The sequence below is a fragment of the Aedes albopictus genome, chromosome 1, assembly GCF_035046485.1.
Source record: "Aedes albopictus strain Foshan chromosome 1, AalbF5, whole genome shotgun sequence".
Classification (NCBI taxonomy): domain Eukaryota; kingdom Metazoa; phylum Arthropoda; class Insecta; order Diptera; family Culicidae; genus Aedes; species Aedes albopictus.
Window position 1 is genome coordinate 253,251,073 of NC_085136.1, and position 17,530 is coordinate 253,268,602.

At 39.1% G+C, this 17,530-nt stretch overlaps 2 protein-coding genes across 2 annotated transcripts in view; one reads left to right on the top strand and one right to left on the bottom strand.

Annotated features, from left to right (window-relative positions):
- The window catches only part of LOC134285574 (tachykinin-like peptides receptor 86C), a 545,193-nt gene that overhangs the window by 143,287 nt on the left and 384,376 nt on the right, over positions 1–17,530 (top strand). The window lies entirely within an intron of this gene.
- Positions 1–17,530, bottom strand: part of LOC109622447 (phenoloxidase 2) — a 70,713-nt gene that overhangs the window by 13,176 nt on the left and 40,007 nt on the right. The window contains exon 3 of the mRNA XM_020076773.3: positions 17,336–17,481. Within this exon, the coding sequence (XP_019932332.1) occupies positions 17,336–17,481 (146 nt within the window). The remainder of the gene's footprint in view (positions 1–17,335; positions 17,482–17,530) is intronic.

Genomic DNA, 17,530 nt, shown 5'->3' on the forward strand with positions numbered 1-17,530 from the left:
TTACTTGGGCGTACGTGTACTACGTGGCACTTGGGCTCACACAATGCAGAGCATTACTGTAATGCGAGAGTGAAGGGAAGTAGATCAATGCTGGCGTTCGGAATAGGTTGAATCTACATAGGAATCAGAGAAAACTAAGTACCTATTCAACTCGAACGCCTGAATGTATCTTTACTATTAGGCTTCGTGCTCTTAACCCATATCCGCCCAGAGTCCTATTTATAGGACAGATGCCCCGAACGCCCAGCGTCCTATAAATAGGACAGTCCTTTGGATGTGAATATCTCCAGAATTATGAAAAAATTCAGAATACTTTCTTCAGAGAAGATGTTCTCCACACCCATACCTTGTTCATAATGGACAATATAGTATGTGACTGGTTCACTAGGTGGCGTAAACGATGCTGCAAAGAATGCATACTGTCACGATCTGTGAGCATCATTTCCAATGCGAAAAAAAGGTATTTCCCTGGAATCTTGACAATGGTTAATAACACGGCGTAACAAAAATTAACTTTTGGTCTGTCTCAAGAGCAAACTTATGTGTCTCTGACAGATTTTGGGCCGCTGAATCTGAATCCGGGCTCAGATTTGCTCCAACACGTCACAATTTTGAGCTATACCTCAATTTATAGGGCAAAATATGCGATTTTGGGTTTTTTTGACTGCAAGTCATTAAGCATGTAAATAGTTTTTTTAAGCAATCAAAAGGTTAATTGGTCAAATAACAACTAAATTAACGACTCATGCAAAAAAAAATCGTTTTACCAAATCGAATTTGATAGTTTTAAGTGATTTATGTTAGGTACGATATTTCCCATACAAGTCACCCTCCAAAAGTTGCATGGAAGTTTTCATACTAACATAAAAAGCTTAAATCTATCAAATTTGATTAGGTAAAACGAAATATTTCGCATGAGTCGTTAATTTAGATGTTAATTGATCAATTAACCTTTTGATTGCTTAAAAAAAATATTTTCATGCTTGATGGCTTGCAGCCAAAAAAGCCCAAAATCGCATATTTTGCCCTATAAATTGAGGTATAGCTCAAAATTGTGACGTGTTGGAACAAATCTGAGCTCGGATTCGGATTCAGCGGCTCAAAATCCTTCAGAGACACATAAGTTTGCTCTTGAGACAAAAAAATGTTGCGCTGTGTAATTTACAGTTCATTTCTTCGGCAGAGTTGTTAATCAATACATACAAAAGTCAATGTATGTATGATTGTATGTTTATACGCTTGTATGTTTATATGTTTGTATGTTTGTCTATTTGGATATTTATATGTATGTACGTATGTATATATGTATACCGGAACATAGGCATAACTCTGAAATGCGTCAAGAAATTTCATTCAATTTGGTATACGCATTTCTTAGGATGTGGAGGTGGTAGCAAGGTTATTTAAATTCAAGATGGCGGTCAAAACTCTAGAATATATGCTTTTTAACGACAATGCTGCTTCGGATACTATGCAATATGGGTATCTATCGATCGGGCTTCAGAAGTAGAACTCAAAAATGAATATCCGACGCCATTTTGAAATCAAAGATGCCGGACCATATCCAATATGGCGGCCATGAAATGGCAGTTTGATCTATAATACCATGCAATATGGGTATCTATCGATCGGGCTTGATGAGTAGAAGTCAAAAATCGAAATTTTACACCATTTTGAAATCCAAGATGGCGGACCATATCCAAGATGGCGGCCACGGAATGGTAGTCTGAGCTATGATACCATGCAATATGGGTATCGATCGATCGGGCATGATGAGTAGAAGTTCAAAATCAATATTTAACGCCATTTTGAAATCCAAGATGGTGGACCATATCCAAGATGGCGGTCACGGAATAGTAGTTTGATCTAAAATACCATGCAGTATGGGTATCGATCGATCGGGCATTATAATCAGAAGTAAAAGATAGATATATAACGCCATTTTAAAATCCATGATGGCGGACCATATCCAAGATGGTGTCCACGGAATGGTAGTTTGATCTATAATACCATGCAATATGGGTATCGATCAATCGGGCTTCATGAGTAGAAGTCAAAAATCGACATTGGACCCTTTTTTGAAAACCAGGATGTAGATCAAGATAGGTATCTATCGATCGGGCTTCATGAGTAGAAGTCAAAATCGATATTTGACCCTATTTCGAAACCAAAGATGGCGGACCATATCCAAGATGGCGCCCATGGAATGGTAGTTTGAGCTATGATACCATGCAATATAGGTATCTATCGATCGGGTTTCATGAGTAGAAGTCAAAAATCGATATTTTACGCCATTTTGAAATCCAAGATGGCGGACCATCCCAACTAACAAAAGTAGCTGCATAAAAGCTTATGAAACAAACGCTTATGTGAAAGTGGTTGATTAAGATCTTATGCAGCGAAAATGTTAGTTGGAATATCCAAGATGGCGACCACGGAATGGTAGTTTGAGCTATGATACTATGCAATATGGGTATCTATCGATCGGGCTTCATGAGTAGAAGTCAAAAAACGATATTTGACTCTGTTTAGAAATCCAAGATGGCGGACCATATCCAAGATGGTGGCCACAGAATGAGAATTTGAGCTATGAAACCATGCAATATGGGTATCTATCGATCGGGATTCATGAGTAGAACTCAAAAATGAATATCCGACGCTATTTTGAAACCCAAGATGGCGGACCATACCCAAGTTAGTGGCCGCGGAATGGTAGTTTGAGCTATAATACTATGCAATATGCGCATTTAAAGAGTAGCGCAGCGGGTAAGATAAAAGGTGGAGCAGACGGTCGGGCAGAGGGTTTGGCTGAATGATAGAGTAGAGGGAGTGGAGTAGAAGGTTAGGGTAGAGGATAAAGTAGACGGTAGGGAGAAGGGTAGAATAGAGAGTAGGTTTGAGGGTAGGAAAAATGTTAGGGTAGAGAGTAGGGTAGACGGCACGATTAAGCACAATAGGATTGGGCAGTGATTATAGTAGAGGATAGTTTAGAGGGTAGGGCAGATGGTAGGGTTGAAGGTTATGATAGAGCATAGGATAGAGGGTTGGAATAGAGGGCAAAGAAGACAGTAAGGTAGAGGCTAGAGAATAGGGTGAAGAATTGAAATGAGATTAGATGAACCGAGTTTCTTTTTTGAGATACCTTCAGGAATTCTTTCCAGGATTTCTTCAGGCATTCCTTTCAGGAATCTTCTCATGTTTATTCTCGAGATTCTTTCAGATATTGCTATAGAGATTGCTGTATGGATTGCTCCGGAGTTTTCTTCAGGGATTTTTGCAGGCGTTGTTTTGGAAAATCCTGAAAAGATTCTGTTAGTTATTTTTTTCTGCATTCTTTGCCTGGTCAGCTTCTGGCCGGCATTCCTGTCATGATCCATCTAAGGAATACATCAGGTATTCTTTACAGGATTCCTTCAGGAATAACTCTAGGGATTTCTGCCTGAATTGCTTCAGAAAATCCTGAAAGGATTCTTTCAGAAATTTTACCCAGCATTCTTTCACGGATTTATTGTGGAATTACTTCACAGATCCATTTAAGTATACTTTCAAAGTGTTCTGTCGAAACATATTAAGAGAATCCTAATAGAATTCTTTCTATGAGCCGGGATCCTCGCTCGGGATTTATACAGCAATTCCTCCGAAAGAGTTTTTTCTAGGGATCTTGACAGAAGAACATCTACACATGTCGCTAGAAATTCCTTCTGTAATATATCTGCAGAACGCTCCAGGAACACTTTCAGAAAATCCTCCAAGCAAATTATCAAAGGGTTTCTCTAAATTTTCATCACTCCTTTAGTTATTCCTTCAAGACTCCGCTCCTTTAGTTCAGTTGTTTCTATATTTATTTAAAAAGTTCCTTCAAAAATCCTACAGAGATTCTTTCGGAAATTCTTTCGAAAAATCCTTGAGGAACGTCTTCAAGAATTCCTGCATAAATTCCCGCAAGAATATTTTTAAATCTCCAGCGGGTCCGGCAGAAATATCTCCCGGGGTTCGTTCGGAGATTTCTGCGGAAATTGTTTCAGATATTTATCCTGGGATTTTTTTTCTGAAGTTTTCCAGAAATTGCCAAAACAATACTGAATAAATCCTAAAAGAATTCATTACGGAATTTTTGATGAAATTCTTAAAGGATTGACAGAAGGAGTTTCTTCAATAACCTTTGGAGATTCCTAGAAGAAATTCTTTAAAAAAAACTGAACGGATTTCAGGACGAAAATTTCTGAAGCAGTTTTTTATGTTACTTCTGGAGCAATTCCGGGATAAATGCATGGGAGAATACCTCAAGAAAACATAAGATACTTCATCAATTTTTGGAACAAAAACTATGAGAAGCTTCTGCAGGAACCCTGGAAGTAAATCCAAGGTAATTTTTTTTGAAAAATTTGTGGAGGGATTCCTGGAGAAACCCGTATAAGATTTTAAGAACCAATGTCTGCTTAAATTCCTGCAAAAATACAGGTAAAGAAACTGGTGAAATTCTTGAAGAAAACTCTCAATAAATTTTCGAGAGATATCTGGAAGATTTTTTGAAGAAATCGTTGGAAGATCTTCAACAGATAATTCACAGAGGATTTTTTTATGCAACTTCTGAAGGAATTACTATAAAAGTCCCTGCTAGAGAAAATCCTGCAGAAACAAAAAATATCCTGTAGGAATTATATAAAGAATTATTGAAGAAATTTCTGAAAAAATTAAGAAATCTGGAGTTGAAGAATACGTTTTAATACTGGAGAACTTCTGGCAGATATTTATAGAAAAATTTCTTGAAAAAATCTAAATAAAAATTACTAACGAATTGATTCTGGAGTATTTTCTTTTTGAGATAATATTTGAAAAAAAAAACCTTGAAGCATTACCGCAAAATCTCTGATCTCCGAATAAATGTCTGAATGTTTTCTCAGTAATAACCGTAGGAACTTCTGGAGAAACTTCTGGATAAACTTGAAGAAGAATATCTTTAGATTTTTTATAGTAATTTCTAAGAGCGAATATTTAATATATGAAGAGAAGTACATCAAGGAATCTCTTGAGAAATTCCAACACTGATTTCCGAAAGAGTTAGTTGGAAAACCCTAGTGAAACACCTGAAAGAATGTCCGAATCTCCTTGAATAAAAATCTTTTAAAATTGTAATTGTATCTTTGCGGAAATCTTTGGAGGAATTCCCAGAGAAATTGCTGGAAGAATTATTAAGGAAATCCAAAAAGAATACTCCAGGAGGAAATTTGATAGTATTCCTGGAGAAATTCGTTCACAAATGTTGGAAGAATAACATGCAGGAATTTCCTTCAAGGATTGCTTCAGATGCCTTGAAGGAATTTCCTAGAGAATCACTTAAGGAATCCTAGAAGGAATTTCTGAAGAGACCCGTGAAATAGTTTCAAGGAATTCCTGAATGAATCTCTGGATCAATCTCCAAGAAATACATGGACAAGAATGCATTCAAAAGGAATATCTGGATGAATCTTTTGAGAAATTCAAGAAAATCCTCCGAAAATTTCCGGATAACATTTGGTAAGTCCTGAAAGAATCCCAAAGGAATTTCTGGCGATGTCTCTGGAAATAGTCATGAAGAAAATTCTCAAGGAAGGAATTTAATCTTAGTGGGTTCTTTACGAGAAGTGTTGTCGAACTCAAATAAGCAAGAATGTCCCTTCTGAGGTGATTGCAGGAAACTTTCAGAAAATCACCACCTCATCCAATATCAAAGACAAGATGTGAATAGTGAACCGCTTTTAGCGAGAATTACCTAATAAGATGAAAAGAAAAGCAGTTAATAAGATATCAAAGTCAAGATTAGGAACATGGCAAGTAAGCAAGAAAACAGAAACGTTCTCACGTTTCTAGACTGAAATATACGAAGAATTCTTTCCATAAGTAGCAAAAACAGGAGGTGGGAAAACAATTCGTTCTATAGATAGGAAGACTGTGGGACACGAAGAGAAGATGGTAGATATAACTAGAGAAGTAGAATAGAGCATAAGAAATAAGAAACAAAGGAATATTTTGAAATAGAATAGAGCAAAAAAGAAGAAAAAAATTAAAAAAAAACGGGAGGATTGAACGGCAGAATTGAAGGAAGGATGCAAGAAAATGAAGTTATGAATATTGGGTAGAAAAATAGCGACGTAAAATCATAGGAAGGCATCTACATAGAAAGCTAGGGCGATGAATATTTATTATTTGGCTACAATTTTTCCATCCATATTCTTGATTATTATGACACAAATTTCCCACCGGTCATCCCTACGTTTAAGCATCCCAAATCATGTGTGCGAGATGAGAGCGTTTCCGAACAGTAGGTATTCCGCATCACGCACGCAAACAAGAAAGATGCAAATATGTTGACAGGATGGTGGGAATATTCATTGTGCACCAGTATGAGTACAACCGAAGCTGATGACCACTGGAAAACCGGACCATTTGTCGCACATGTTCGATGATGCTTAATTGCATTGTAATTGGTATCGACAAGTACGCACTTGCACACATACACACCAACACCGGTATCAATTTGTGCAACCGACTTAACAGGGACGATGTAATCCGAAATTGTTGTTTTTGCTGCGGCTGTTGTTGCTGTTGTTAGACAAATGACCATGTGTCCAAACCATGGGTCTACCAACCAAGGGAGACGTCAGATGGCGTGACACCGATGTCGTACCATGGATTGGATGTTCCAATTGTGTCAGGATCAAGAGATTATCCCGTGCCCATGACGATGAAGCACGATGCTTCGCATAAATTAGGCAGGTGGCTCTAGGGTAAGCAATCGCACAGTTTTCGAGCGAAGTGGGGTGTTTTCGTTGCTTTACATGAAATAGATTGAATTGGATTCTGTTGGTTCACAATGCCATGGAATTGGTTAAGAAGTGCAGATAGGTGTTTAACCAAGGGTTTTATGATTTTAATAATTTTAAATTTCGTTTTATGTTGTGTATTCTGTGTATCCTCGCATTTGGCGTTTTCCAATCGATACCGATCTGGTTTTATTGCTGCTGCTCTTTTTAGGGCTGTGATTGTAAAGAGTTTAATCTTGCCTAGTTTTGGTAGTGGCTACGGTTAGGATAGCTCAGATCAATCTTCAGCATAAAAGAACAGCAACAATCAATCTTTGCAGACTTATGCAAAATGGTACAGCCCAAGTGGCCTTGGTCCAAGAACCTTACTTCCGTAAGGGGAATTTCTATCTAGGAAACCTTGTGAACCCGGTGTTTGCTACTTTCAGTAAACATGAAATGGCAAACTCGCGTGTCATGCCTCGAGCCTGTGTGCTTGTCAACAACGCAATAGTTGCTACACTCATCTCTGAACTAACCACTAGAGATGTATGTGCTATCACAATTCATGTATCTGTTGGAAACCTCAACAGGAAATACGTCTATTGTTCGGTGTATTTACCGCATGATGAACCATCCCCTACGGATGCTTTCAAACAAGTCATCGCATACTGTACTTCAAAAGGCCTTCCGCTTATTGTTGGCAGTGATGCTAATGCTCACCATATCATCTGAGGCAGCTCAGACATTAACTTGAGAGGCTCCAGTTTGATGAAGTACTTAAGTAGTCCAGATCTTGGATTACTTAACATAGGCAACTGCCCAATCTTCATGGTATCTGCTAGAGAGGAATTGTTAGACATAACGCTTTGCTCTAGTAGAATTAGTAACGAGCTGACCAATTGGCGTGTGTCATATGAAGAATCTTTATCTGATCATCGCTACATCTTTTTTGAACATTTCAATGTTACTTCGTAAACATTGCGTTTCAGGAATCTTCGGTCAACAAACTGGGATCTTTTTACTGATTTGGTTGTGGCCAAATTTCATGGATACTCACCATCCATTGACACTCCAAGTGATTTAGATGATGCCGTTGATACTACAACGACCTTCATCATGGTAGCTTTTGAAGAAGCATGCCCTCTACGGTCTGTGAAGATCACAAGAGGATCCCCTTTGTGGAACTCTGATCTGGCGAAATTCAGGAAACAATGTAGAAAGAGTTGGAACAGACGACGTTCGGCTGGTTCGGAGGCATTCAGGTCGGCTCGCAAGTTCTACAGGAAAGCTCTCCGGTCTGCTGAACGATCCGGCTGGAAAAACCTTTGTACAAATGTTTCCAGTTTGAGTGAAGTCAGTCGGTTAAACAAAATCCTTGCGAAATCTAAGGATTTCCGAGTGAACGAACTTTGTTAGCCAAATGGCGATCTGACATCCTCTGATGAGGAAGTTCTGGAATGCTTATTCAGCACACACTTCTCTGGATGTGTGGATATTACATCTTCGGATGAACCTGATGTCTTTTCTTGTAGTTATGATTCCCTGGCTTCGGCTCGGAGTATTGTAACTACAGAATCGATTGAGTGGGCACTTTATAGCTTTGCTCCGTTCAAATCTCCTGGGTCAGATGGGATTTATCCAATTTTGCTTCAGAAGGGATTTGATAATTTCAAACTTCTTTTGGAAAAAAAAAATACATGTTTGCAGTTTTGCTACAAATCTTGGCAGGATATTACTGTAAAGTTCATTTCGAAAGTTTAGAACGCATTGTCGATCATCACATCCGTGACGTTTATCTGGCCAACGTGCCTCTTCATGTGAACCAACATGCCAACCAATCTGGTAAGTATACTGTGACTCTTTTACACAAGGTTGTTTACGATATCGAGAAAGCATTCGCTCAATAGTAATCTTGTTTGGCTGTTTTCTTAGATATCGAGGGTGCTTTTGACAATGTAACTTTGCCTTTGTTTGTGGATGCCCCCAAGGGGGAGTCTTATCACCGCTTTTGTGGAATCTCGTAGCAGATACGCTATTGAGGCAACTCAATAATAGCGGTTTTCCTACTTATGGTTTTGCCGACGACTACCTAACATTGTTAGTTGGTATGTGCATCAGCACCCTTTTCGACCTGATGCAAAGCGCCCTCCAGGTAGTTGAGGATTGGTGTCGCCAATATGGCCTTTCGGTTAATCCGAGTAAAACATCTATTGTTCTTTTTACGGAAATGCGAAATCGTAATGGCGTTCGATCTTTGCGTCTCTTTGATTCTGAAATCGATGTGACTGAACAGGTAAAGTAAAGCCTGTATCCGAAATAATCGGGACACAGAAATACAGCTGATACTCTGCAATAGATACATTGAAATTGCTCAAATTTTGTCTAATAACATCTTAAGATGGGTTTATTTCACCTACAAAATTTCATGTGAATCGGTGCAGTACTTTTTGTTGTAGCAACGAAAGAGTAGAATGTGCGCCATTGAATTTTGTACAGCCCCTAGTTTTGCTTGTCAGCGCTGTAACTTTTAAATTTGCCAAAGGAGATAGCTGAAATTTTGAACACATACCTCTCAATCTACATTTGTTGCATAGGCAAAATTTCGAAAAAATCGATACACTATCAACAATTTTATAGTCGAAACATGTATTGGGACAGAACGTGATTTTAGCCCCTCAGACCGCAATAAGTCAGCACCCCTTATTGTTTCGATTGTACTATTGAAAGTACTTTACCAATAATCATCAAATTTTGCAGGCATAGTATACACATAATCAACTTGCTTCTGTGAAAATTTCATGAAAAGTGACAGAGAAATTCAAAAGTTATGAATAGGTAAAAATCGCACATGAAAAACTTGAAAATTTTTCACTAACACTTACCCCTATCAACAGCAATAGCTTTCAAACCATTTGATCAAAGTTGATTAAATTTTGCAAGAAAGTGTCTCTCTAAGTATCATAACTGCTAACGAAATTTCATAATTATCTTCACTGGACTTTGAACTGTAGCGTAAAAGAATCATCTATAATGCGAATGAAAATTGGTCATGATTGTACAAAATGCTTAAAACCACGTCTGTTTGTTTTTCATCCACAGTTAAAAGTAATGCATCGATTTTTATGAAATTTGGCACAAATAATAAACATACACCAAAGAGTTCTCAGTCAATTGTTTGGCCAGTTTTACCGATTCATTACAGAGCTGCAGCCGTACTTCTGTGTCCCGATTATTGCGGATACAGGCTTTAGCTGTGGAAACATTGATTGGAATTGTCCCTTCTTTTGTTAATAGGCTTTTCTTTCTAATTTCACCACCAAGGGAACTAAATTCAATTTGGTTCAATCATAAGCTGTCCAGCTGTTCTTGCAATTGGTCGGATACTAGATACACCATGCGTCTGTCCTAAAACTTTTATCATGGCAAACCAGAAAAAAAACTTGTTCTAAGAAATTGCATGGAATCGTTCTGGAGGATGGCTTTCGGGCGAATGGTCTTTCGGGCGAATGGTCTTTTCGGGTGAATGGTCATTCGGGCGAAAGGTCTTTTCGGGTGAATGGTCTTTTCGACCGAATGGTCTATTCGGGCGAATGGAATTCGGGCGTTTGTCATTCGGGTGACTTCCTGAGGAATTCCTCCAGGAGTTCTTAGAGAACTCCACAAGTAGTTCCTCGTAATTTTTTTAAGAGTTTCTCAGAGATTCCTACAGAAGTTTTCGGGAAATTACTGTAGGAGTCTTACGGGAGTTTTATCAGGAGTTCCTTAAGAATTCTTCCTGGAGATCCTCGGCAATTCCTGCAGGAGTTCTCCGGATATTCCTCCTAGAGTTTCTCGGGAATTTTTCCAGGAGTTCCCGGAGTTTTTTTTGTGAACGCGAGAAACTTGTTTTGGGAATTTTTCGGAACAGCTTGGAAAAATCTCAGGAAAATCCTGGAGAGAATCATTCATTATTGCTGTAGGAATTCTTGGTGAAATCCTGAGTTAAATTTCGTGGAAATCCAACAGGTTATTCACGGATAATTTATGTCATCACTCCCAGGGAAATCATGAAAAAAATCTCAGGGAAATTCTGGAAGGATTCTACCACAAATACTGTAGGAATCCATGGATAGTCTCGAAATTATTTTCGTGGTATTCATGGGGAAGCCGTAGAGAAATTCCCGGGAAATACTTACAGGAATTTTCGAATACTCCTGAAGGAATCACCGAGAAACTACTGCAAGAATTCCCGAGGAACTTCTGGAGGAACGCCCGAAGAACTTCTTAGTGAATTTCCGAGGATCACTTGGAGGAATTTCCTAATGAACTCCAGGAGGCATCCCCGTGAAACCCCTAGAGGAATTCCAGATAAATACTGGAGGAATTTTCGAGGAACTACTGCAGGAGTTCTCAAGAAACTCTTAGAGGAATTTCCGAGGAACTCTTGAAGGAATCTCTGAGAAACTCCTGGAGACATTCCCGAGGAACTCCTGGAGGAATTTCCGAATACGTTCTGTAGGAGTTTTCGAGGAACTCCTGAAAGAATTCCAGAGGAACAGTACTCCCGAGGACCTCCTGTAAGAATTCCCGAGGATCTCCTGTAAGAATTCCCGAGGTTCTTTTGGAAATTCTTCCAGGACTCCAGGTGTTCTTCAGGAATTGCTCTAGCAGATCCTCGGAATTCTTCCAGGAGTACCTCGGAGATCCCTGCAGAACTTCTTCGAGAGTTCCTCCAGGTTTTCTTTGGAAATTCTTCCAAAAATTCCTCTGGAATTTTTCCATGATTTCCTCGGAAATTACTTCAAGAGTTTCTCGGGAATTCCTGCGGGAGTTCCTCTGAAGGAGTTCCCGGAGAATGTTTGTGAAACTTCCCAAGGAATTTCGTTAGAATTTTTCCGGAATACCCTGCAAAAAGTCTCCGGTATATCTTGGAGAGAATCTTTCACTATTGCTGTAAGACTTCTTGGGTGAACTTCAGAAGTGAATTTCGTGGAAATTCTGCAGGGAATTTACGGATAGGTTATGTAATCATTTCCAGGGAAATCTTAGAGGGATTCTACCACAAACACTGTAGGAATCATTGGGTAGTTTTTAAATGAATCCTCGTGGTATTCATGGGGAGGCCCTGGAGAGATTGCCGGGATATACCTACAGGAATTCTCGAGGACTCCTGCCTGAAACAGCTCCTAGACTAATTCTCGGGGAACTCCTGGAGGATTTCCCGGTAAACTAAGGAAATTATCGGGAAACTCCTGTTGAAACTTTTGCGGAAATTCTGGAGAAACTTACAGAGAAATTCTAGAAGTATTCCCGAGGATTTTTTGAGAATTTCAGAATCAATCCTCAGATGTATTTCAGAAAGAATTTTTGTGAGAACTTCAGGAGGAAATCCTGACGCAGCTCATGGAGAAATCCCAGGAAGAATTTCTAAAAGAACTCTTGTATTAATGCCTTCAGAAACGATTAGAGGAGTTCCAGAAGGAACTTCTGGAAGAATCCCAGAAGGTGCTCTATGAGGAATAATAATAAACTGGAGATATCGTAAAAGAAACTACTGTAAAAAATGGCAGACTGAGGAAAGCCCGTATGATTCAGACGGCTTTTCGAATTCCTCCAAGAATCCCTTCAGGTAGTGCAACATTTTTTCTTTATCAATAAATACCTTCAAGAATCCATCTAAAAAATACTCCAGATTATTCAGGAAGCCTACTGAAAGTCCTCAAGTTCTGGGACTTCATCCAAGAATTCCTTCAAGAATTTCTCTAAGAATTCTGTTAAGAAAGCCTCCAAGAATCCGTCCAGGAATTTTTCCAGAAATTCTTTCAAGGATTCCTACAGGAACTCTAATAAGAATTTCACCAAGACCTGCTCCAATACTTCTGTCAAAACATCCTCCAAGAATCTCTTTAGAAGCTTGTCCAGAGATTCCTTTATAAAATCCTCTAGGAAAACCTCCAGGGATTTATCAATAAATATTTTCAGAAATTCTTCCAGAAAGTTCTTCGGAAATTCCTCCAGAAATGCCTACAGGAATCACCCCAGGAATTCCTCCAAGACATCCGTCGAGAATTTCTTCAACCATTCCTTTTGGAATTCCCTTCCAAGAATTTCTTCAGGGATACCTCCAAGACTTCTGTTCACGCGATATCCAACGGAGGGGAAAGAATAAAAGGCCGGTGGGTACGATCTACACCTCTTCACGGTATATTCACAACTGATTCGCTACATTACATGGTGTCTTATATATAATCAACTCCACTCTATTGTAACCGTATATAATGCTCTGGTACTGTATTGTTGTTTTAAAGTATTGAAAACAATATTGAGTCTGTTATACAATAAGTCAATTGGGATCAATTCGAAGGAAAACAATGCAAAAGGTACAGTGAGTTTTGGAATTGTGCGGATGCGGTTTGTGTGGGTTCTAGTTGGATTGTAAACACCCCACCAGCTTGATAATGGCCTCAACATTCCGCCCAACAAATTGGGTATTAATTTGTTGCTGATGATTGAAGAGATGGTGGTAGATTTTTATATTGCCATTGATGATCTTTGCTGAACTTGAAGAACGTAGAAATTGTGAAGATGATTTGCCGCCCACCTCGAACGATCAGGATGTTTGATGACGATGATAGTTTGGTGTACTTGATAAGATCGGCGCAGGCTATGTTGAGTACCAAGACAACGATGAATGGGAAGATTTCCTAAATGCGTCGACGTGATGATGATGTTCGATGAATGAAGTTGACGTTCTGAATGATGAAGAAGAGTCCGAAGGTTCAGTCAATGAATGTCTAAGACTGCTTCGGAGATGAGCAATGTTAGAGATGATGGAGAATCCCGAAGGCAATGTCCGCTGGTTGATAAGGCCTGCTTCGGCGGTTCATACTCCGACGAATGGATAGAGATGCGATTCGATTGAAGTTCATCTTGAAGGCAATCACTACGTGTAATAAAGAATGTGTTTGGCGTAGTGGCTTTAACGATGAAGAAGACGGTATTCGGTTCTGCGGCAGGTGCCGTACACCATGCGAAGGCAGTGACTTCGGACGACGAATTGTCGAGGACGAACCTGCTTGGCGATGGCGGTGATGAGATAGATGAGATCTGAGGGGTGAACTCGGAGGCAAAAGCTTCTGGCAACGATTTGCTGCGTGCGTTAAAGCTGCTCCGACGACAGCAGTTGTTGTAGTCATCCCGAAGGCAATAACTGCGTTCGACGTGCAGTTGCTTCGGCGATGTTTTATATGTGTGAACGAGGATGATGAACAGTAGCGTGGAGAAGGAGAACGATGAATATGAGTTTACGATGACGAAATGCTACCACCACAGTGATGAGCATGATTGTTGTCCAGCCAATTGTCAAGTTTGAGTTGCAGTATCACTGTAGATCGGCGCCAACTGCAGCATCGGCATGGTGAATCGCACTGGTATACTTCAGGTTATCCACACTCTACACAACACGTATACTGATCGATACTTCACTTTCACTATTATTTTCACTGGATGCTAGTTTCGATGGATGCTAGTTTCGACTAGCATCCTGTCTACAGCGCCAAAAAATATGTTCACGCGATATCCAACGGAGGGGAAAGAATAAAAGGCCGGTGGGTACGATCTACACCCCTTCACGGTATATTCACAACTGATTCGCTACATTACATGGTGTCTTATATATAATCAACTCCACTCTATTGTAACCGTATATAATGCTCTGGTACTGTATTGTTGTTTTAAAGTATTGAAAACAATATTGAGTCTGTTATACAATAAGTCAATTGGGATCAATTCGAAGGAAAACAATGCAAAAGGTACAGTGAGTTTTGGAATTGTGCGGATGCGGTTTGTGTGGGTTCTAGTTGGGTTGTAAACACCCCACCAGCTTGATAATGGCCTCAACAACTTTCATCAAGGATTGCACCAACAATCTCTCCAGAAAGTTCCTTGAAGAATTATTCTTTCAGAGATTTCTCCAAAAATTTCTCCAAGAATACTTCCAGGAACTGCTTCAAAAATTTCTTGAAGTGATTTCTAGAGAAAATCCTGGAGGAATTCCTAGACTATTTTCTGGAAGAATTCATGTTGTAATTTCTGTAGAAAGTTTTGAAGAATTTCCCGTGGGAATTCGTAGAGGAATTCTTGGAGGATTTCCTAGAGGAGTTTCTGGAGGAATTTTTTTTTGTATTTTTTTTTTGTGGAAGAGTTTATGGAAGAATCCTTGGAAGAATTTCTTGGAGCTGTTACGGAAAGAATTTATGGAGGAATCATTGGAGGAATTTGTCGAGGAATTCCTGAAGGAGTTCCATAAAGAATTCCAAGCTTTGGAAGCTTTGGAAGAATCCTTGATGAATCATTTGAGAAAGCCCTGAAGGAATTTCTGAATGAATTTCTGGTTGTATCCGTTCCGCAATTCCTGGAGGAATCCCTATAGGAAAACAGTGAAAAAAAATGTCAGGTCACAACAATATACAGATTTTGCAAACCACACTTAAAAATACCAAAAAAATCTTTTGTATGTCAGTTGACGCACAAATAACACAAACAGATACTATTCCTAAGATACAACAGAAAATAATCATGAAAGAATTACATCGATAAAGTATAGAAATACAAAAGTAGAGCTTTTAGAGCTTGAAGGTCTTTATTCCAGAATAGTTTAGATGACCTAGATCACCAAGTAAATGTTTCTAAGTTATCAGAATTACACTCTAAGGCTTCAAGAGTAGCGTAGATTTTATTCCGCGAGTATTCGCTGCAATTAAAAGTTTCCAAAGATTTACAGATATTGTGACCCATACTTGAAAATACATTGGGATCCATTTATTTGCCAGTAGTCACCCAATTAGCAACACATGGAGCTACTCGTAATATTATGAGGTGCAACAGACACAATCGTGAAAGAATTATGACGATAGAGTGAAGAGAAACAAGAGTAGAGCCTGTAGACCTTGAAGGTCTCAATTCCAGAATAGCTTGGAAAGCCTGGAATAACCCATGAATGTACCATAAGCATTATTATTATGCACTGAGTCTCCACCAACAGTATAAACAAAACTCCACGAATATTTTTTTACAATTGAAGCATGATACAGTATGAAGATATCGTAACCCAAACTTCAAAGTGTATTGGAGGCCATTTGTATTTCACAGAATGTCCAACAACCACAATACCGAATTGCTTGTAGCATTGCGAGGTATAATGAACATCAACGTGACTAAATTTCTCGAACAGAGTGAACACAAATGATGATAGATCCAGTAGATCTTAAGAAAATGAATTCCAGAGTAGTTTGGATGACCTAGATCACCCAATTCAAGTACCATGAATTTTCTAGGGGTGCTTTGGGGCTTTTTGAGTACCGTAGGCTATGTTCTGTGATCATTCATCGTGTATACAATTTGGTTAAAAAAGTTGGATTTGTGACGCAAACTTCAGAGTACTTTGGAGGCCTTAGAATAGTTCTGCGATGAAAATTTCAACAGATTATGATGGATAGTGATACATTGCATGTCAAAGATCAGTCAAAACTATTGATGATTAGCAAAACGATTAAATTTGAGTAAAAACATGTAAAATAAAAAAAATACAAAAAAAAGACACGTTTTTTCGGCTACCAGCAAAACGGGAGAGGGTCCGAAAGGAGAGGTACCATGCATTTCTTAGCACAATTATTCCCCTTGACTATAAAAAGATTCAAAGGTAAAATGCTTTGAAACAAAGAAGATATAGCATTTCTATCAAAAGTAGATCGTCCCGGGGTTTACGGGCTAAATTAATTTCGTGGCAAAATACTTTTTTCCTTACTAAAGTATTTATCAGTTTATTGATGTTTTTCGGTGAGCCAGTTTTCATCGCAGAACTATTCTAAGGCCTCCGAAGTACTCCGAAGTATGTGTCCCAAATCCAACATTCTAAACCAAATTTTATACACGATGAATGATCACAGAACATAGCCTACGGTACTCAAAAAGCCCCAAAGCACCCCTAGAAAATTCATGGTAAATGAATTGGGTGATCTTGGTCATCCAAACTGCTCTGGAATTCATTTTCTCAAGATCTACTGAATCTACCATCATTTGTGTTCACTCTTTTCAAGAAATTCAGTCACGTTGATGTCCATTATGCTTCGAAATGCTACGAGCAACTCGGTATTGTGGTTGTTGGACATTCTGTTAAATACAAATGACCTCCAATACACTTTGAAGTTTGGGTTACAATATTTTTCACGTATTTTCGGCTACCAGCAAAACGGGGGAGGGTCCGAAAGGGGAGGTACCATGCAGTTCTACATAGTAAGTAATTATATTGCGCTTAACCACTGAACTCATTTGATCGAAATGTATAACAATCAACAATGTTTTTGTCACTCGATTTCACCACATCTTCAATCATATGCACAATTGATGAGCTTCCGGTTCAATTTGCATATCGGTTAATTACCATTATCGGATTTCAAAAGTTACCCTCAATTTTCCACGCTACTCGTGTGTTTACCACAATTAATCCCGTGTCATCCGATTTCAATTTGATTCCCATTCCGACTCGACCCGACTTCCTCCACCTCACTTACCTGGCAAACACATTTCCACGTGGGACAAAGTCCATTCCACGCGACAGGTCCACGTCCGACTGCTGCCAGTAGGTGTGCATAGTGTTGACCGGGGCTCCCTCCGACTGCACGATGATGCCAGTTACCGAGATACCCTCGTAGGTGAGCTGCGAGCGAAGAGGAATAATTCTTGTTAGTTGGTTATCTTTTAACTAT